Here is a 22,101-nt window from a genome sequence, read left to right as displayed (position 1 = left end):
CTGTCACATCACTCTCTAGACGTCGACTGATAGTCAGATGTAAAAGAAAAGATGCACCCAAGGACTGAACAGAGAGCAAATGACCCAAGAGGTTAAGCTCGGACTTCCTTGAGAGCCTGGACTGTGGAAGGCTACTGTCCTCACAGCAGATACCTGATGCCTTCTTCCTTAACTTTCAGTTCCACACAGAGAAAAAAAGACAAGGACTTAACATTTTAGAAGAAATGGCCTTAAATCTCTTATTTATCCATATCCCAATAAAGGCCTGCATTCACAAGCTGTTTCTCTACTAAGTACACTCCATTTCCATGACAAAGAATTATGAGACTATTTCTTACTGAACACGCGTTATTTTCAACTTGGCATTTTGAATTATAGAAGGGCCTAATATAAGCATGCTTTTGGCACTTATTGCCATCTACCCTTGGTTCTGAGGTTTCCGGGAGCTTTCAGCAAGACTTGTTTAAAAATCTGGATGCTCAAAAGCATTAAAAAGTAATCTAAGCCCCGAATGGTAGCCTTTAATGATAGCACTTGGTAGTAGACCCCGGTGGGTCTCTGAGTTCAAGGCCAGTCTGGTCAACATTAGTGCGGTCCAGAACAGCTAGGGCTAGGTAAAGGGGCCCTGCCTCAAACAAATAAGGTAGGTAGGTAGGTAGGTAGGTAGGTAGGTAGGTAGGTAGGTAGGAAGGTAGGTAGGAAGGTAGGTAGGTAGGTAGATAGACAGATAGACAGATAGAAAAGAAGGATAGATGGATGGGTGATGGGTGGATGGATGGATGGATAAGAAGGCAGGTATGTAGATAGATAGATAGATAGATAGATAGATAGATAGATAGATAGATAGATACATAGATAGATACATAGATAGATACATAGATAGATACATAGATACATAGATACATAGATACATAGATAGCTAGATACATAAATAGATAGATACATAGATAGATAGATACATAGATAGATACATAGATAGATACATAGATAGACAGGCAAGCAAGCAACAAGCTTTCCCCGCAGGGAAACTCACTCCCATGCACATTTGCTATATGAGGCTGGGCAGCAAAGGCTTGCTTTTTCCTATGAAATTGTTTATCCCCAGCAAGTGAAGTCTGCTTTTTAGTTTTCGAGGGGATTCTTTTTAAGTTTTTGCTGTTTTACATTGCCCGGTTTTGAGATAGTCTAAGACCCACTCGTTTCTTACTCAAGGCTCCTGGGTGTAATAGTAAAACTGTATTTGCTGACGGCTGATTAACATACCGCATATGTTCCAAAAAGTTCAGGGTAGGTGACTGAAGGACAGATGGTAAACAAAAACAGCTCACCTCAGCTCAGATTTAAATAAATGGTTGGAAGCAAAGAGTTACCCAGATGCACTTGAACCTCAGACAGTCTGGGTATAAACACCAGCAGGACCTATGAGCTTCAGTTTCTGCAGCTTTCGTAGATCTAAATTTTGGAAACCACTTTTCTGACTTCTGTGTCTCATGCTAAATTTTTAACAGCAAGGATGAGAAAAGTGGGGGGAAGAAGTGATGTTTAGGGGGAGCAATCCAGCCAGTTCCTGTATGGAGGGCATATGTCATTTCTTAACAGCCGGGTCGTTCCCTACCTGACAAGCCTTGCCAGAACCCATAATTCAACCATCCGTACAGGCACATCCTTTGTTTGACATCAGCTTGTGGGTTTGTGGCTTGGTGAGTTTCCTGTAATGGTCTGCCTGGGCAGAAAAATATTGTCTCAAACATGGGGCAAGATTTAGCTGCTTGGTTCAAGAAACAGAAGACTCCCAGGTGTAAAAGTGGACTGTTGTGAATTGCAGGAGCAGCATTTGGTCCTAACTGCTGAACAACTCCAGTCTGTTAAAAAAAAAAAAATTCGAATTTTCAGTAAAGGAATGATGGTGGTATCAGGATACTAGAACACCAAACATACTTTCCTTGTGATTCCTTTTTTTGTTCTTTTAAAGACTTATTTATTTTATGTATATTAGCACACAGCTGTCAGACACACCAAAGAAGCCATCGGATCCCGTTACAGATGGTTGTGAGCCACCATGTGGCTGCTGGGACTTGAACTCAGGACCTCTGGAAGAGCAGTCAGTGCTCTTAACAGCTGAGCCATCTCTCCAGTTCCACAATAAAACAATCTTTTTTTTTTTAATTAAGGTACAACCATCTAACTTATATATAAGTACACTGTAGTTGCCTTCAGAAGAGGGCATCAGTTCCCATTACAGATGGTTGTGAGCCACCATGTGGCTGCTGGGAATTGAACTCAGGACCTCTGGAAGAGCAGTCAGTGCTCTTAACCACTGAGCCATCTCTCCAGCCCTCCTTGTGATTCCTATGTCACAGTGGTGAGGGACTGAGTGTCTGTAGCATTATTTTCTGAGCAGTCAACCACAAGTTTGAGGGTTGGGTCTATGGTGCTGATAAGATCCCCAAATGATGAAAAGATACAGATATAAAACCCATGAAATCGAAGGGGGCTTTCACTAAGGTCAGCTAGCCCCTCCTTCTACTTACGGTTAGTGACAGGTCCGTGCCAGAAGTTCAAACCCCAAACCTCAGCCCAAAGCTGGACCTGAGAATCACCACCCCCAACCTCCTTTCCTGGGTCTCACCTGGTCCTGGGTAACTTGAGTAAGTGGCAGTGATGTTCAACTTCTGAGCTGATGAATGAAGCTGGGCTCCATTCTCTGTCTACTTAGCGGTTAGACCACAACTCTGTCCAAAATGCTTGTTAATCTGCAGTCCTGGCCAACACCCATGCATCTAATGTTGAGCCTCATGTTGGTTAATTTGCAGTGCAGCCTCTGCGCTCCATTCCACCTTATAACACCGAGGTGACAGAGACCACAATCGTGATCACCTGGACCCCCGCTCCAAGGATTGGCTTCAAGGTGAGTGGCAGATATACTTCTCATGATATAGCCCAGCCCAGAGGTGCCTTCCCACTTCTGCCACACTTTACAGACCTGGATTTTTTTTTTTTTTTTGGTTCTTTTTTTCGGAGCTGGGGACCGAACCCAGGGCCTTGCGCTTCCTAAGCAATCGCTCTACCACTGAGCTAAATCCCCAACCCCCCTAAACCCTTTTTTAAAAGGTTTATTATATCTAAGTACACCGTAGCTGTCAGAACAGGGTATTGAATCCTGTTACAGATGGTTGTGAGCCACCATGTGGTCACTGGGATTTGAACTTAGGACCTCTGGAACAGCAGTCAGTGCTCTTAACCACTGAGCCATCTCTCCAGCCCCCAGACTATGATTTTTTAAGCCCTATACTCATACTCCAGGACCTTCTGAGGGCAAAGCCTGCACTGAGGCTTCTCCATTTTGCAAAGGAAGAACACCTTTAGCATAGAACTGTAGCGTTTGTTCAGTTTTCTGTCCTTCCCCCCAGGGAACCCCATTTTAAAATAAAAATATGGCGAAACTTCATTTGATGTGTCACTCTAAATGGGTGTTGAGAAGTTGACGAAAACCAAATTGGGAAGACCAATTAAACTGAGGGTCACTTAAAAAAAAAATCACATTTTTATCCAATCAGTTTCATCTCCACTTGTTTCAAAGCCCTGTGGGTGAATTTCTTAATAGGAATTAAAATTGAGGTCTTTGCTTTAGATCTCTGGAGTCGTGTTCTTTAAAGTAATGATAGCAGGGAGTGATGGGTACAAATGAATGTGTTTTTAAAGACTCCCATCCTTTGGCGCCCAAAGGATGAAAAAGAGATACTTACTATGTCTGGAAATCAAAGCCTCATTGTTTAGAGGCAGGAAAAAGAAGTAGACGGAGGGTCACTCTGCTTTCTAGTATGCAAATAGCCATGTTGCTGAGTAGGGCTGCTCAGGTACAGAGGGCCGTTTACGAAGACATGATGTCCTTCAGGTTTTTAGAAGCCACGGAGAATAATATCACCTAGGCCTTCGTAGTTAGGAACACACGTCTTTGAAGGAAAGCGTTTTCTATTTCCACGTGTCAAAGTGGCTGATAATAACGGGAGAGTTAACTGAAAATGTGTTTAACTTATTAAAGAGGGCGCCCAGGGCACTTCTTCCCTGTGTACTGCTGGTGTGTACCAGAAGGTTCTTAGTCAAACAGTTACAATGACATTTCGCTAGAACTTTTCTATTACAAAGGTATCGAAGGAAGAAGAACCTCCAGCTTATTTCCAGGAGCCTTCAACCTGTTACCCACCCCATAAATAAATGCACGGTGGGGATTTTTAAAGGACGTCTCACTGTGTATAACTAACTACAACCTCTTGGGAGCTCTGGAATATTCATCCTTCACGCTGAGTTGGCTTTCCTTCTTCCAGCTGGGTGTACGACCAAGCCAGGGAGGTGAAGCACCCCGAGAAGTGACTTCAGACTCAGGAAGCATCGTTGTGTCTGGCTTGACTCCAGGCGTGGAATACACGTACACCATCCAAGTCCTGAGGGACGGCCAGGAGAGAGATGCACCAATTGTCAACCGAGTAGTGACACGTGAGAAGAGCTTTCCTTCTTTTAACTTTTAAACTATTTGAAAAGGCTACCAAAGCCAAGTGTGTCAATGTTGCCTTTAATCTAGTCCTTGTGAAGTTAAGAATGAGGATCAATAGTTCAAGGCCAGCCTCACCAAAATACTGGCTAGGCCAATCTGGTAGAGCTGGGTTTTATATTACACGCCTCTAATCCCAGTACTTGGGAAGCAGAGAGAGGCAGATGTTGGAGAGTTTGTGGCTAGCCTGGTCTACATAGTGAGTTCTAGGCCAACCATGGCTGTACAGTGAGAGCCTGTCTCGAAAAGGAAACAATTCCTCTAATTCTAATGCTAGCATTCCAGCTTACTTATGAGAACAAAGGAAGAGCCCATCTCCTCTAGCATCAGCATAGTCTTCAGAATTTGATTCGGCATAGCTGGCACCACATAGGCCACAGAATTGGAAGTGTTCCTTCCATGTCAAGAGTCTTCCAAACTGGCCAGATGAAACAGTTTCAGTAGTGAATTATAATAGCATTAACCCTAATCAGGGTTCTACTGTCGCCTGTGTTTTTGTAGAATACTTTATCTTTCCAATCCTAGAGGGAAGGGATAAAAGAAGGCAAAAACAAAGAAGGAGAAAGGAAAGGGAAGAAGGATGGAGAGGGCGTAGAGTAACTTTTCCCTGGCCAAGTGTTTTGGGTTCGATTTGACTTTTAAGTTTTCTTTTCTACGTAGCGCTGTCTCCCCCAACCAACTTGCACCTGGAGGCCAATCCTGACACTGGAGTGCTTACCGTCTCCTGGGAGAGGAGCACCACCCCAGGTAAGAAATCGGAGCCCCCTGGGTAAGTGTGGGGTGGATCTGAGGGAGGCTTTCTCAAGACAGATTTGGATTCCATTCACAGAAAAAAAGAGAAAGGAAGTACTCAGCTCTCCATGAGTGATACAGGAGAATAAGAAAGTTCACGACCTACATGTACATCACATCTGCATATTTTTTTTAAGCCACAGGAAAGAGAGCAATCAAATGCTAGGCTGTGGGGAGCGGGGATGTGGGGTTTGGGGGGACAAATGTTTATGAAATAGGGAATTACAGGGATTAAGTGGAAACAAGATTTTTTTATTCAGTTCATTAAAAATGCCCAAACTGGGGCTGGAGGGCTAGCTCAGCAATTCAGAGCGCTGGCTGCTCTTTCAGAGGACCCAGGTTCACTTCCCAGTACCCACACGGCAGCTCACCACTGTCGGTAACTCCAGTTCCCGGGGTGTCTGACACCCTCACACAGACACGCGTGCAGGCATAAAACCCATGCACATAGCAAACAAACATACAATAAATAAATAAACACATAATCAATCAATAAATTTAAAGCCCAATTTAAAGGCTGAAATCATAGTATATAGTTCTCTGGAGTTACCGGAAATCTGAAGTTGACTATTTACCGATGTTTGACAAATCTCTTGGTATCTGGGTGGGGCTGGTTTCAGGACTCCCAGTGATTTTAACATCGGCAGCTGCTCAGCATTGCATAAAATGGTGTCGTGCTTTCGTATGACCTATACATTGCTTGTGTACTTGAGTTATCTGAGGGTTACTTGTAGCCTAACAAATAGCAAGTGCTGTGGAAGTAGTTGCCCTACTAGATTATTTTGGGAGCAGTACCAAGAGTGTATGCCCAGTACAATTCCAAATTATTTTCAACCAGGTTTTGTTTCTTTAATCCATGTTGGTTCAGTACACAGAGCTGACCTATAATAACCTATGGATATGTAATGAATTGAACTACAAAATGTAAGAGACAGGGCTAGGGAGATGGCTCAGGTGGGTAAGAGCTTTTGATGTGCAAGCATGAAGACTTGATTTCATCCCCAGCAGCTATGCAAAAAGCTGGGCGTGGCTACACGAGCAGCTGTAATTCCATTGGAAGACTCGCTGCGACACTATGCTACTTGCTTTTGAGAGCATGCTTAATGGGAGCAAACTAATTGGGGCAATATATTCGGTTCGTTAATCGATTGCTTCTAATTTTACTCACCGATAATGATTTTATAAAAGTAACATTGTCAGCCCAACAGTAAGGCTGAGGCAGGAGGAATAGCCTGGTATATACAGTGAATCTTAATGCTAGCCTGGGGTCACAGTGTGGGTTGTGTCTTGACAAACCTGTAAACTGTATCTGTATCTATCTTTATATATTATATACACACACACATAAGTATTTGTATGGTGGATGCATGCCTACATACATGCATTTTTCATGTGTGTGAGTTCAGGTGGTTCAGCGTGTGTATGGAGGTCAGAGGATAGCCTTCAGTGTACATGACTGCCTTCCCTCTTGTTGAAGACAGGGAGGCTGATACTTCTGGGAACTCTCCTGTCTGCACTTCCCAATGCTCTCCATCAACACTGGGATTTCACACACGTTCCTTGGTGTCTGGCTTTATGCAGATTCTGGAGATAAGAACTCAGGTCCTCATCAGTACATGGCCAACAACTTATCTGCTGAGTCTGTAATTTGTAGAAGTAATTTCTTCCACTGTTCCTACCCTTGCTCGGGCACGTGTGTCAGGCAATTATCTATAAAAATACTCCTTTTGAAATAGGAAACATCTCTGTGGCAGTGTGTTATATAATGTGACAGCTACACTGTTTCCAGATAAGTTACTCCCAGGTTGAAACTTGAAGCTGACACGTTCTTTGCTCCTGGCCAGCGGGATCATTAATCTTTGGTTTCAGTGGCCTGCCCATTCAATGGTCAGTCGTGAAGGAAATGACCGAAACATTATTGACTTCCCGTCCCATTGGGTTTCCTAGCACATAACACGGTAATGGTCACCTTCTCCCCACTGACAGAATATACTTTCATTCCTGTTCTCGGTGGGTCAGTATTGTGGTGTCTTCTTTCAGCCTGGCCTGCAGAGCTCTGGCCACTGATAGATTTATTGATGCCTCCTTTTCTTTAATACCTTGACTGCCCAATTTCCATAATTCTGGATTCTTCTATGATTAACATTCTTTTTCTAGAATGAGCGTCTATATTTCTCTTTTCCATCTCCCCCCAACCCCATTCCCACAGTTCAAACCTTTATAGTCTTGGGGAATGTTTAGGTGGAAAGTGATGTCAGAGCATTCAAAAAAAAATAGAATATTCCTCAGTTCTCCTGTAGGTCACTCATAAGGAAAAGCAGGATAAAATAGTAAAAGGAGGCTGGAATTTGTAGATGGGAAAGTCTCAGGTCTTCTCTAAGATTTCCTTGTCTTTGTTAAAGGTCCCATGATTTTATTTTGCACTTAACACATTTATACAGGTGTGTAAGGTCACCCAGTGGGTGCGATGTAAAATGATCAAGCTAGCATTTCTTCTCAAACATTCATTTCTGAGTGCAGGAGACTCTCAGATTCTCTAGTTATTGTGTGAAATTACCATAAATTGCCTTGGACTAGTCACTCAGAGTAGGAAGATTAAAACTAATTCCTACTTTCTGGCTGTCGGTATGCCATTGCCCCACCCCTTTGTCCCCCCTTCTCCTCTATGGGTCCATCATTGGCGTTCAGTTTAATATACCCTGAGTCCCAAATGTTCTATATGGTAACTTCCTCTCTGTATTTACTCCAGATATTACTGGCTACAGAATAACCACCACCCCCACAAACGGGCAGCAGGGAACCGCTTTGGAAGAAGTGGTTCATGCCGATCAGAGTTCCTGCACTTTTGAAAACCTGAATCCTGGCCTGGAGTACAATGTCAGTGTTTACACTGTCAAAGATGACAAGGAAAGTGCCCCTATCTCTGATACCGTCATCCCAGGTAATAGAAAAATAAGCTGCTCTCCTCAGAGAGGCAGTTTGAGTAGCAGTGGGGATTAGCATCTTAATCCCAGATAGCTGAGTGTGTCCCATACAGTTGGGATTTAATGCCACCCTCCCAGTGCGCTCTCCAAAAATCCCACAAAGCCAAAAAGCAACTGTTTGGATGAAGGCTTTTTCCTGTTACCTCTGCTTCACTCTCTGTGCTTCCCCGGGATGCTGTTTGTTGCCATGGGTACGTGATGAGTGCAGCCATGGCATTAACTCTGTACTGTTTGCTCACATGGAAAGATTACTAAACAGTGTCGCGTGTCTGTACCCAGTGCTGACAGGCTAAAAGTAATGTGGTAAATGCATCCCACTGGGGCATTTGTGCCCGGCTTTTACAATCCATATCCACCTCCAACGGTTATCTAGAAAACAGTCTTTGTCTCCATATGTGAGCAGTGAAACACACTTGGTTGACAATCCAAATCTTTATCTTGCCGCTTCTAATCCTTTTTAAAATTGGAAGTGGGGTGAAAATGACAGAAAGGAAGGAAGTAAAGGCCAGGCCTCCAGGGCTTGCTTTCTTCTGAATTGAAAGACAGAGTAACAAAGGCCCGGCTAGGGACAGGTTCATTGTTTGTCCCAAGTCTTCTGCAGAATGAAAGCACTGGTCAGACTCTCTTACCCTCTGCAGTATTTTGTTATGCATTTATGAATACTAATTAAATTACATGAATTAAAATGTTGGCAGTGGAATGGGCTCAGTGCTCAATGCTGGCTGGCCTTGGCCTGACTGTGTGTTTGAGTGGCACATTCACAACATATATTAATACCAGGGTCATGATGCCGTCGTGAGTTTTGAACGTGGAAAATAAGTCAATTAACCAGCCAATTTTTTTTTTAAACCTTTGTAAGATTTTATTTCTTTTTAACTGAACGTTTTGTGTTCTTCCTCCCCCATCATGGCCAGTGTCTTTTACAGATAAGTTCAGGTTCTGAGAATGATTTTGACATTGGCCATGTATTTGTGGCTCTTTCTTTAAGCACTTGAGAAGTTAAAACTACCATTTGGGGACATTTTCTAAATGGAAGAAAGCCCCTAAAAGAATCTGGTAACCCGCATTATTCTCCCAGGGAAGCAAATTTACTTATGATGTTTGGGAAGTCTTTTCAAATAATTTGGGACACATTGCATATACCATCATTGCTTGACCATTCTGTCGATTTCACTACCGGTCACCTGATGTACACTGCTTTATTTTTTCCTCTTTTTTTGCTCTACTTTTCCTTTGCCTCCCCTTTGCTTCATAACTCAATAGAGGTGCCCCAGCTCACTGACCTAAGCTTTGTTGATATAACTGACTCAAGCATCGGCCTGAGGTGGACCCCGCTAAACTCTTCCACCATTATCGGGTACCGAATCACAGTAGTTGCGGCAGGAGAAGGGATCCCCATTTTTGAAGATTTTGTGGACTCCTCAGTAGGATACTACACAGTTACAGGGCTGGAACCCGGCATTGACTATGACATCAGCGTTATCACTCTCATTAATGGCGGAGAGAGTGCCCCTACTACACTGACACAGCAAACGGGTGAATCTTGAAGTCTTCTGTGTTTGAGACATGGATGGTGTTGCATGCTGCTCAACCGCTGTGGTTAAATTTGGATGTTGCCAAGGAGAAGCCAGCGATTGGCCATGGGGATGGAGACAGGGCACATTCAAAGATAAGGGATACATTAGCCTAACTGCATGAAGACATTATAAATAGTCTCGTGCACTTTCATTCAAAGTACAAACAGATGTGAAGATGAAGGACTCTAGATCTCTGATTTACGAAGTGCAAAGTAGATTGAATTTACAGATCTTTGAGCTGTTCTGTTCTAAAGTATGGCTATGGAACCGAATGACGAAAACCTGTTCATACCAAGACACACCTCCAAAATGCACCGCTGTGTGCTTCCTCTTACCTTTTGATAAGTTCCCACGATCCTTTGTAGCTAATAAAACACCCATCAAAAATTAGGGTGGAGCAGACGGGGAGTTCTCAGAGTAGGAAGACGGTGAACCATAGGGCCTTCTAGACAGTTGCTGTGCAGGATAAAGAAACTCCTCTTTAACCACAGTCTAGAGACGAGCATGCAACATCTTAAAGGTTCTCTGCCCTGCATGGGAAGAAACATTGCTGAGAATCACTGTGCATGAACCCCCTCACTTGTGAGTAGAGTTCACTGAATGACATTACGGCAATGCAGTAGTGTGTAGATACTCTGGGGAAACTGAGGACCCCTTGTCTTTTCTGTCTGCGTGCATGTGTTTCTTCGGAAGTACCGCTCTGTGTCTTTGCTGTGTGGCAACTTAAGCCTCTTCAGCCTGGGATAAAAATCTTCCGTGGTATCAATGTACTAAAACAATAACAACCACGATACAAAGCCAACCTATTTGAAAGTAGATTACAATTCTTTAAAATGCATTGATCATGGCAGAAAGGTTAAAGGGGCCTAACAGTGTTCTCTATAGTGTTTTGTTCATTATTTTGTTTTTTAACAGTAGTGTAACATGATCTAGATTAGATTAGACTGTTTGCATGACTGTAACTGTTTCTTTTCTGCATGAGATACTGGTTTTTACCTTTTCAGCTACTGTTTTTAGCTTTGACTTTAAAATTGCATTAACTCAATTTTCCTTATTTGAAATCAGCCGTCCCTCCTCCCACGGATCTGCGATTCACCAATATCGGTCCGGACACTATGCGGGTCACTTGGGCCCCGCCTCCGTCCATTGAGCTAACCAACCTCTTGGTGCGCTACTCACCTGTGAAGAACGAGGAGGATGTGGCAGAGCTGTCCATTTCACCCTCAGACAACGCCGTGGTCCTAACAAGTACGCGCTCGAACGTAGCTGGTTCAGTAGACACTTATCTGGAGCACAATGAGTGGATTCTAAATTCTCAGGGAGGAAAGCCTAGGAGAAAGGAGAGTTGTAACAGAGGAACACACTGTAAACCGTGAAAGATGAAACGTTTCTGCTAGAGTGGCAAACCTTTGATCGCTACAAATCTTAGTGGAATGCACCAACTGTGAACTGGCAAGGTGTCAAACACTTTCTGCTCAAGCACACAGAAATAAGTGACTGCCAAATGAATTCTGTAACCAAGGAAAGAGTGAGAATCATGGGGATCAGCCTGTCTGGGTTATTGTCCTTTTTTGGGTGATATACCACCAGCAGGTGATCTATTTAGCATTAGAAAACTTAGAATCAATTTTGTGTGGAGAAAGGCAGAAGAAGTTTAGTTCATAATCAGAAAACACGTGTTTGCACAATTTCTCTGAAGCCTGAGAGTTTAGAAAACAACTGACATTTATTAGACAATTTATAGAAATCCTCTCTTCTGGGTTCCTACTGGAAAAGAATATTTTGAATTAAAGAGAACAGAGGTTGCAACATTGTAGAAAGATGTGTAAGTACACGGGTTCTACATGAGAAGACCTAGTTACATTTAGGTCCATTCACAAATATGGTGAGAAAACCCACTCTCCCTTTCAGATGTGTCTCAGAAAGTGAGATACAAAGGGGCAGCATGACTGGTCTCCTATCTCACTTTGTGACTAAGGACCAGAGGACCCAGATATTTAACTAGATTGTGACCACAAGGCCATTTCTGCTGACTCAGTAGGAACCACTTTGTCCCAAATCACACGTTGGCACCAGTTTAGTCAAACCCTGTCACGTGTTAATTGTGTATCTTAAGGGCAGGTGTACTCTGTTCCCAGAGGGTATGATGGTAAGACAGTCTTTTGCCATCACAGGCTCCGGGAGCTCATATATCTATGGCTATGTTAATGCTACCTTTTGGGAAGGCATGACCAAGGATGAGTGTCTGAAGTTCACTGCCAATGCTCTTGGTGTTGGCTATGGAACAGTGGAGGAGTGATCTGCTTGGCAGCCATTGAAGAGTCAGGGGTAGCGCGGCAGGTGCTTTTGGGAGACCAGATCCCCAAGTTCACCATTGCCACTTCTCCACCTCCCTGAAGCCTAGGATTCTAGGGTGTCGTAAAGGATACCCATCCTGACGCACGAGCTAAGAAACCATTTGTTAAAGAGGAAAAAAAGAGTCATGCTAATGCTATGACCCCAAAGGAACTTCCTCTGAAAGACGTTATCCTTACCCTATTTTAAAGATTAAGCAGTTTGGGGCAGTGTAGCGAACCTAGGGGAACTGGATATGTTCATTGTCTTGAAATCATTGATGGCATGGAGGACACACGTCAAGCTTTGTCCAACTGTGCATCTTAACATTCTCTAGCACGGAAGCCGCCGACTGCCTCATACGGTGGTTGTGATGGGTAGACGGTAATGTAGACTCCCAGAAAACTTTCATCAGTGGCCCTCACAGATGCCCTTTCGAGTGGATGAAAGGGATATTGATGCCCTGTGTTTACACTTGACTGAGTTCCATTTATACCTGTGGGACTGGGGGGCTGACAGAGGCACAGGACAAAGTGGCCCTTCCTTGCAGATTATTTCCAGATGCAGATGCTCATTTAGCTACAGGTAGGCTATGGGACCAAATGCGTGGACATTTTATCAGAGGAAGGAGTCCAGGGAGCGCTGTGCTTTCTCATGCTCTCAAGGTTAAAGCAAATCCCACTTGCCTCTTCAGATCTCCTGCCTGGGACTGAGTACTTAGTCAGTGTCTCCAGCGTGTACGAACAGCATGAGAGCATCCCTCTCAGAGGAAGACAGAAAACAGGTGAGCCATGTTGACAACCCCCGGCTACCAGCTTTAAGCAACGGAATGATAGGTCGAGTCTGAAAAAATGCGTCTCCACCTTTTGTGGGGTTGGTACATTACTTTTTATTAATCAATCAATCAATTTCAGTTATCATAGAGGAGTGTTTTCACATGCTCTGTTGACCTACCTCTTCCGTTCCTCTCCTTGCCCTCCTGCCACCCTTCCTGGTCCCCTTCCTCTCTGTAGTAATGTACAACCCCCCTTTTCCGCTCTCATGTCACCTTGTCACCTCTATTCTCTGACCCTTTTCAACCTCTCCCACTTAAGGCATCTTCTTTTCTCCCCACATTCCCTTTTCAGGATCTATTCTCTGCACATGTGTGTAGATGCTCCGTACACACATGAAAAATTAAAATCTAGGATCCACATATGCGGAAACTCATTATTTGTCTTTCTGAGGCTGGATGGCTTTGTTTTATATAATAATGTTACTTTGTTTAACATGACAATGGAGTTCCCTCTGTTTCCTGGTGAATGTCACTGGGTTCTTATCCTAGTTAGAGTTGTTGTGCTGGCTTTCATAAAACACCAGGATCAATAGGAAATTGGGGAGGGAAGGGCTTATTCGCCTTACACTTCCACACTTTAGTCCGTCACTGAAGGAAGTCAGGACAGGAACTCAAGCAGGGGAGGAACCTGGAGGCAGGAGCTGATGCAGAGGCCATGGAGGGTGCTGTTTACTAGCTTGCTCCCCATGGCTTGCTCAGTCTGCTTTATTATAGAATCCAGGACCATGAGCCCAGAAAAGGCACATCCACAATGGGTTGGGCCCTCCCCTGTCAATCACTCATAAAGCGAAAGCCCTACAAGCTTGCCTATAGCCTGATCTTAATAGAGGCATTTTCTTAATTAAAAGTTCCTTCCTCTTAGATAGCTTTTGCTTGTGTCAATGCTAAAGCCCTTGGAAATATCAGTATTTCGGTATAATGTAGAAACTGACTTTGAAAAAGAAAAAGAAGACATGCGTGTGTAAACCGATTGAGGTCAGCTATCGGTACCGCATAGCAGGGTCTGTCGTGTCCCCCCACATCGTCCTGGATGTCTAAACTGGTGGTTGTTGTCTTTTGCTCCCCTCCTTGGGTGGGAAAAACAGGTCTGGACTCCCCAACTGGTTTTGATTCTTCTGATGTCACCGCCAACTCATTCACCGTCCACTGGGTGGCTCCTCGGGCCCCCATCACCGGCTACATCATCCGCCATCACGCCGAGCATTCTGCCGGAAGACCCAGGCAAGACCGAGTGCCGCCCTCAAGGAATTCTATCACCCTCACCAACCTTAATCCGGGCACGGAGTACATTGTCACCATCATTGCTGTTAATGGCAGAGAGGAGAGCCCCCCACTGATTGGCCAGCAATCCACGGGTAATGTTGTTTTTTAATCTGCAAAGAAATTCCCTGGTGTGGAATTCCTATGGTTCCGTGTAGGCTATGAGAGAGCTTCATGCCTTCTGAGTCTGCATCCCTGGAAAAGTAGACGGTGGCAGGAGACACTCAAAAAGCAGTGATGGAACCAGGCACTGCAGTGCACGCCTGCCTTTGATCCCAGCACTCGGGAGGCTGAGGCAGGTGGATCTCTACAGAGTGAGTTCCAGACCAGCCAGAGTTATACAATGAGACCCTGTGTCTCAATGAAAAGGGGAAGAGGGCAGTGATAGCCTGTGTGTGTGTGGCAAAAAATTTCTCCCTCTAAGAATACATTTGAAAAGAATTTTTTTTTTCTTCGGAGAAATTGTCACTTGATTTGGCTATGCTCTGGTGATCTTGCTGGTCAGTTTTTATTTCTGATGTTTTGAGAGAGTCTCCTAGCCCACACTGACCCAGGACTGATGTAGCCCGGGCTTAATCTAAGATCCTTCGCCTTGACTTCTGGGTGCTGGCCTTAGAGGCATGAGCTACTATTGGATCTTTATTGGTTTTTAAGAAGATTGCATTCAAAACATAATGTGGTACCAAATTTACTGTAAACCTATGATTTTTTTTTCTTTTAAGGTTGGGCTTGGTAGCACAGATGCGTATGTAATCACAGATACTTGGGAGGCTGGGACAGGAAGGCCCTCCTTGTCTGCTGAGAGTTCAAAGTTAGCCTGTGCAGTTCAGTGAGGCCTTTTCTTGAGATAAATAAAAGTTTTTTAAAAGGCTGCGATGGGTGTCGCACACTGGTAGAGTGCTTTGTGTGGTGCGAGTCAGGCTAGACTATGTCTTTAAGCACAGATAGATATATTTTCAGGGACAGTGATTAGGAGACCTGTTATCAAAACCATCTGTGGCTTAGCTCTGAATAGGGGTGCACGTGACCACTTTCCAAATAGCACATAGTTAAGCATGCATGGGTGGGATCTCAGTCCCAGGCCAGCCTGGTCTACAAAGCGAGTTCCAGGACAGACGGGGCTGTTAACACAAACTCTGTCTCAAAGAAGAAAAAGAAAAAAGAAAAAAAAAAGTGCGTGGGTAGGGGTGCCTCTGTAGGTTTTTGTTGTTGTTTTAACTTATGTGATTTAAATTGTTTTCCAAAGAAAATGGTGAGGAAAAAGAATTCACAATTCCCTTGACCTCTCCATAGATTTCCATTCTGCTAATTCCGTGTTGCATTTAGATGTTTGTATGAAGGAAATGTAACCGTTATGTAGGAAAAGACAAAGAGTGGATCCGAGCTTTCTTTGGAAGTTATAGCCATGTCATTTTCCTGTGATTTTTCTAGTTTCCGATGTCCCGAGAGATCTGGAGGTCATCGCTTCCACCCCCACCAGCCTGCTCATCAGTTGGGAACCCCCCGCCGTCTCTGTGCGCTATTACAGAATCACCTATGGAGAGACAGGTCTGTAGACTGTGGGCCATCTCACCCTATGGGATCAGGGTCCAGGAGGGTAACTTGGAAATCTGACAGTGGGTGCAGGAGTAAATGCTAGCAGGCCCACTTAGAAAACCTCTTTTTCTTTTTTTCTCTTCAAATATGCATTGGAGCTGTGTTTAATTGACTATAATATTAAGTTCAAGGGTTGTTCATGCACTACAGCTGGGGTAGAGAGCAGAACTGAGAGAAAGAATTCATATATTCACAAATATTATCTCGTTGGTAATGGTAACTCTTACTATTTTTTCTTTTCAGTGTTTTCTTTTTTCTTTTCTTTTCTTTTTTTTTTTTTTTTTTTTTGGTTCTTTCTTTTTTCGGAGCTGGGGACCGAACCCAGGGCCTTGCGCTTCCTAGGCAAGCGCTCTACCACTGAGCTAAATCCCCAACCTGCAGTGTTTTCTAAATTTAACAAATATTCTGTTAACCCTTTTGTAAAGAATGCATTTCATTCCATTTTGGGTCGAGTGACCCACATTCTTGTCCCCCTTTTCTATTTAATTTTAAAAAATTGATTAAAAATATAATTATATCATTTTTTCCTTCCCTTTCCTCTTCTAAACCATTCCAGGCCCCTCTCCCACCACTTCTCAATTTTGTGGCCTCTTTGTCTTACACACACACACACACACACACACACACACACACACACACACACACACGCATGTACATCCAACACATATGTATAACTACAACCTACTGAGGCTGTTTAGTGTTACTTATGTGGATGTGATTTCAGGGCTGACTACTTGGTATTTTATTATCAACCAGGGAGCTCATTCCTGGGGATTTCTTTACCTTTTGCCTGTTAATCTACAACTCAGTGACATTTTAACCCAGGGATGTTAAAATGTCATTAGCTTGAGCGTTCTCCTGGTTTTTATATACTTATCAGGTCTTCCTTACTACACGCATAAATACACTTGCCTGTTCCGGCTAGGTTAAAGCAGCCTGATCTCTTTATGAAGGAACCTGCAAGCCCAGTGATTTACAGACTGCTTTAGATGTTCTAATAATATTGGAGTCACTCATGGCTTCTCAAATTCTCTACTTACTAACTCCTTTTACACAGGAGGAAATAGCCCTGTCCAGGAATTCACTGTGCCCGGAAGCAAGTCCACCGCCACCATCAACAACATTAAACCAGGAGCAGACTACACCATCACCCTGTATGCTGTCACTGGCCGTGGGGACAGTCCAGCCAGCAGCAAGCCAGTTTCCATCAATTATCAAACAGGTAAAGATTTCTCTTCTGGGGTAACACAGGGTTATTTATGAAGATGGTCATCCCAGATAATATATCTATGTCTATATCTATATTTATATATCATCATGTTAAGTTATAAAGCTTATTGTTGAATATGATTTTACTGCAGCATGCTAAATTGTTTTTCATTTTTAGTATATATGTTATATATTATATCAAATATATATATCTCAATATATATCCATATATATATCTCAAATGCTATATCACTGAACTATACACTCCACCCTGTAGCTAACTAACAACACCTACAAGTAATAGAATCTCGAGACAAATGTACAAAGAAGACCCTGAGAGCAGACATTTTCGTCTGTTTTTAACTGCTACAGTCATTTATCTACCATAGACATAGAGAGTATTCATAAATACTTGTAAAAAGTGACTCAGGGGTTGACTGAATAGGAGACAAAGGCCTGCCAGACATTCAGTGTTTGGTTTGTGGAATGAAGGAATCAGGTTGAAACTAGTTGTCATAGTGTCTGGATGCATGGCTTCCCTTCTTCAAGCTGATGCCTTTCTTCTTGTCAGAAGAAGCCTCTGCAGTTCATTCACAGAAGCAAAGGTCATTTGCATGCACTCTAGAACTACAGGCAAGGGCGTGTCCAGTCCTGCCCCCAAGTACTGGGATGTCAGTGCTTTCTTTTGTCCTTACAGAAATTGACAAGCCATCCCAGATGCAGGTGACGGATGTCCAGGACAACAGCATCAGTGTCAGGTGGCTGCCTTCAACTTCTCCTGTGACAGGTTACAGAGTGACCACCGCTCCCAAAAATGGCCTAGGACCAACAAAATCTCAAACTGTCAGTCCAGGTAAGAATAACCAGAATGTTACACCATGCAAGATAAACACAGTAGGAGCTCAGAAGTTTCCGTTTGAAGTGAGTGTCCTATGTGGTGTTTGTATGGTGCTCCCATTCACAGACTGTTGTCATTGTACAGTTCTCCCATTCACAGACTGTTGTCATTGTACGGTGCTCCCATTCATAGACTGTTGTCATTGTACAGTTCTCCCATTCACAGACTGTTGTCATTGTACAGTTCTCCCATTCACAGACTGTTGTCATTGTACAGTTCTCCCATTCATAGACTGTTGTCATTGTACGGTGCTCCCATTCATAGACTGTTGTCATTGTACGGTGCTCCCATTCACAGACTGTTGTCATTGTACAGTTCTCCCATTCACAGACTGTTGTCATTGTACAGTTCTCCCATTCACAGACTGTTGTCATTGTATGGTGCTCCCATTCATAGACTGTTGTCATTGTACGGTGCTCCCATTCACAGACTGTTGTCATTGTACAGTTCTCCCATTCACAGACTGTTGTCATTGTACAGTTCTCCCATTCACAGACTGTTGACATTGTACAGTGCTCCCATTCACAGACTGTTGACATTGTATGGTGCTCCCATTCATAGATTGCTGCCATTGTATGGTGCTCCCATTCACAGACTGTTCACAGGACAAGCATTGGTATCCATGTATTTTAGGTTTTATTTTTTTTTCTACTGTCCTGGGTAGTAGTATGGAAACTATTTAAATCCTTAGTCACTAGGAAGAGAAGGATGTACTGACCCTGCAGAACCTTCTAGATCTGATGTTCCTATTATATAAAATGGCTTGCAAGATACATGATCTCAAGGCAATTTCTTAAGATCAATTTAATTTCTTTCTTTATTCAAGAATAGCCTCATTAATTAGGGGGCACGGTGTTAAGCTGTAAAGCTTACTGTTGAATATAATTCTACTGCAGCATGCCAAGTTGTTTTTGAGACTGGATCTCATGAAGTTTGTGCTGGCCTGGACTGCATCACGTAGGCAAAGACGACATTAAACTTCTGATCTTCTTGTCTGTATCTCTTAAGTGCTAGCACTCCGGGCACACAGTTTACTGTACTACTCACTATCAAAGCTGGGTTTGTTCATGGGAACAGCATTCTGCTAATGAGGCCACGCTCCCCAGCCCCAATGTTGTTACCAATGGACAAGTTTTCCTAAGAGGAAAGAGGCATCTGGCTTTTCCAAGTGGAATGGGTGTTTCATGACTGATCAGCAGATGAAAATCATAGAGTCCGCACCTGCTTCTCACTGAGCTCTTAGGCGTGTCTTGGGTGGCTTTCTGGACCTACAATTGCTTCCCTTTCCCTTCCAGATCAAACAGAAATGACCATTGAAGGTTTGCAACCCACCGTGGAGTATGTGGTTAGTGTCTATGCTCAGAACCGGAACGGAGAAAGCCAGCCCCTGGTTCAGACTGCAGTGACCAGTACGTAACCAACGCTCAGTCTCTACCTCCAAAGTCATATTGTTCTCGGGTGTTTCAGTCCCCCCTGCACATCTCGTGCCATTCTATCCAGGGAGGGCAGTGTGTCAGCTGGTTCATATCTTGAGATGAGCCCTTGGCAAACATTCTTCTTGGTGCCACATAGTGAGCTTGCAGGAAAAATCATTGTAGCGTTGCCGTCAATGGCTGCTGTGCTTTGAATCTCCTTCGCTTAAATGGCCTCGGCAAAAATCTTATTTGCTTTTAGCAAATCTATGAAATATTTCTCCAGGGCCTACTTTTTCTATGACTGGATGGATGGTAACGTTGACGGTAGCACACCCCGAAAAGTGGTTATGTTTGAAGGACTGTGGCTGGGTCAGCATTTTAATAGAAAGACTTAACAGAGGGAGAAAGAAGACTCTGAGATGGATTATGTGTATGGCTTGAAAAGTCAACTTTACCATTTCCAAGATGTAGAAAATCCAGGTCTTTGAGACTAACATCACATTGCAAAATCAAATCTAGAATATCTTTACGTTGATGCAAGGAAATTTCCTTTGTGGAGATTTTTTTTCAGGGTGTCCGCGTGCCTCGCTCACACCTGTGTTTTAATGGGTAACGTGACACCGCATACGCTAAACCTCAAAAAGGGAAAAGAAAGCCTTTTAAGCAAATGTGTCAGGCGACTTTCTCTTATAATCGTGTGATAATTGGAATGTAATTCATCAAAGAAAATGGTATCTGCAGAACTGCTTTGCATGGTATAAGAAAATGCTTGTTTCCCAACTTGCTTTTCACATAACCTCTTACCATTAATTTGCCTAACAGACATTGACCGCCCTAAAGGACTGGCATTCACTGATGTGGATGTCGATTCCATCAAAATTGCCTGGGAAAGCCCACAGGGGCAAGTTTCCAGGTACAGGGTGACCTACTCAAGCCCTGAGGATGGAATCCATGAGCTTTTCCCTGCGCCTGATGGTGACGAGGACACGGCAGAGCTGCACGGCCTCAGGCCGGGTTCTGAGTACACAGTCAGTGTGGTTGCCTTGCACGGTGGCATGGAGAGCCAGCCCCTGATTGGAGTCCAGTCCACAGGTATATCGGTGACTGCACCGCTGGGTGCTTCTGGGAGCAGTGGCTTTACGCCTTGCTGACGTCATACTTTACCGGGCTAATGATTCCCACGTAAGGGAGAGTGGGAAAACGCCCTCGAAGTCATAGGAAGGGCCCTCTTTAACGAGGAATGGTAGCATACCATAAAAGTTAGGTTATATTTAGTGAACTAAGTCTATTCAGAAGAAATTTAAAGTAGCTAAGCATATATGTGCAAATGTATACTAAATATATATATTTAAAGACTATAAAGCAAGACATTTGAAGATGATACTACATTGTGGATTATTTCCTAAGTGATCCACACTCCCTCTCCACACATGAAGTAAGAGAGCTCACTCTGAGAATTGACCCTAAGCCAGGCATTTCCTGGCCACATGATCAGAGGACACATGGGAAAGGTCTTCTCTGGCTAGTTATCCTGTGCTGGGCCTTCATTTGCTTAAAGGATTATGATCCGATGCATAGGACAGAGTCATTAGGACAAGTGCTTCCCACAATCCTTTACCCTCTCATGCGTTACTTCTGGAGCAAGGTCGGAATGCTCAAAGCATATAGAGGTGACGGTCTGTGTTACCGCTCTCTGCTTCTCTTTCCTGCCTCTACTGTGAACCAATTTTCTTCTTATGCTGCTCCGCAGAGAATACTTCAGATTTAGCAGTGACATCTGCCGTGGGGTCCAAATAAAAGAGACAATAAAAACAATTCTGTCTCTTGGCTGGAATATTCTGTGAAATGGTTTCCCATACAAAGATAATTTATATAGAAAAAGGGCCATTGCCCTTCTTTTTCATACAATGGGGGAGGGGGGAATCAATTCTAATGACTAGTAAGGGAAATCAACTCTTGGTTTCTAAAGGGGTAGGGAGATGAGACCCAAAGTTTCTTGGAGTCCTGGCGTTTACCCAAGTGTTCCCGGTGGTTCTAGGAATTGCCGGTATGAGGTTCCGTTTTTATTATTTGTCTGTGCTGACTCTCTGCTGGGCCAGGGAGTCCATCAGCCTCTACATGGACAATCCGTTCTCCTTCTTAAAATTTGCTTTACCTCCCCTTTCCTCATTCCCTGTAAGATAACCTTTTAACCAATGACCATCCCGACAGCCATTCCTGCGCCAACCAATCTGAAGTTCACTCAGGTGTCACCCACCACCTTGACTGCCCAGTGGACAGCGCCCAGTGTTAAGCTCACTGGCTACCGAGTGCGGGTGACCCCGAAGGAGAAGACAGGACCAATGAAAGAAATCAACCTTTCTCCAGACAGCACCTCCGTGATTGTGTCAGGGCTCATGGTAAGAAGTGAGCTTCTATCTGTGGAGCAGGGAAGTAGGTCATTTCGTAAAGATTATCAGGTGTCATCTCATAATAAATAAACCTAGTGTGCTTTCCTTCTACCATCAAATAAGTGCGTGACAAACGAGTACAATAGAATTCTTTTATGTTGACCCAGGATTTTCTAGATTACCTAAGATGGCTATTGGTCTAGAATGGTGTAAATAGCTTTGGATTTCATGCAGGTCTTTGACAGAAGTATTCCGCTTATTC

The 22,101-nt window shown here is 43.7% G+C and overlaps 1 protein-coding gene across 12 annotated transcripts in view; it reads left to right on the top strand.

Annotated features, from left to right (window-relative positions):
- Window positions 1-22,101, top strand: part of Fn1 (fibronectin 1) — a 68,671-nt gene that overhangs the window by 30,045 nt on the left and 16,525 nt on the right. For 3 of the 12 annotated variants that reach the window (NM_019143.2, XM_087564872.1, XM_087564867.1), the window contains 14 exon segments: window positions 2,814-2,908; window positions 4,326-4,494; window positions 5,210-5,296; window positions 8,091-8,282; window positions 9,589-9,861; window positions 10,968-11,150; window positions 12,931-13,020; window positions 14,157-14,426; window positions 15,763-15,879; window positions 16,985-17,149; window positions 17,834-17,989; window positions 19,330-19,443; window positions 20,272-20,541; window positions 21,661-21,848. In NM_019143.2, coding sequence (NP_062016.2) covers window positions 2,814-2,908; window positions 4,326-4,494; window positions 5,210-5,296; window positions 8,091-8,282; window positions 9,589-9,861; window positions 10,968-11,150; window positions 12,931-13,020; window positions 14,157-14,426; window positions 15,763-15,879; window positions 16,985-17,149; window positions 17,834-17,989; window positions 19,330-19,443; window positions 20,272-20,541; window positions 21,661-21,848 — 2,369 coding nt within the window. 12 annotated transcript variants of the gene reach the window in all.

Source organism: Rattus norvegicus, chromosome 9 (assembly GCF_021556685.1).
Source record: "Rattus norvegicus strain SHRSP/BbbUtx chromosome 9, alternate assembly SHRSP_T2T, whole genome shotgun sequence".
NCBI lineage: Eukaryota > Metazoa > Chordata > Mammalia > Rodentia > Muridae > Rattus > Rattus norvegicus.
The sequence above is the reverse complement of the archived record's forward strand: the minus strand, read 5'-3'. Positions and strand labels throughout refer to the sequence as shown.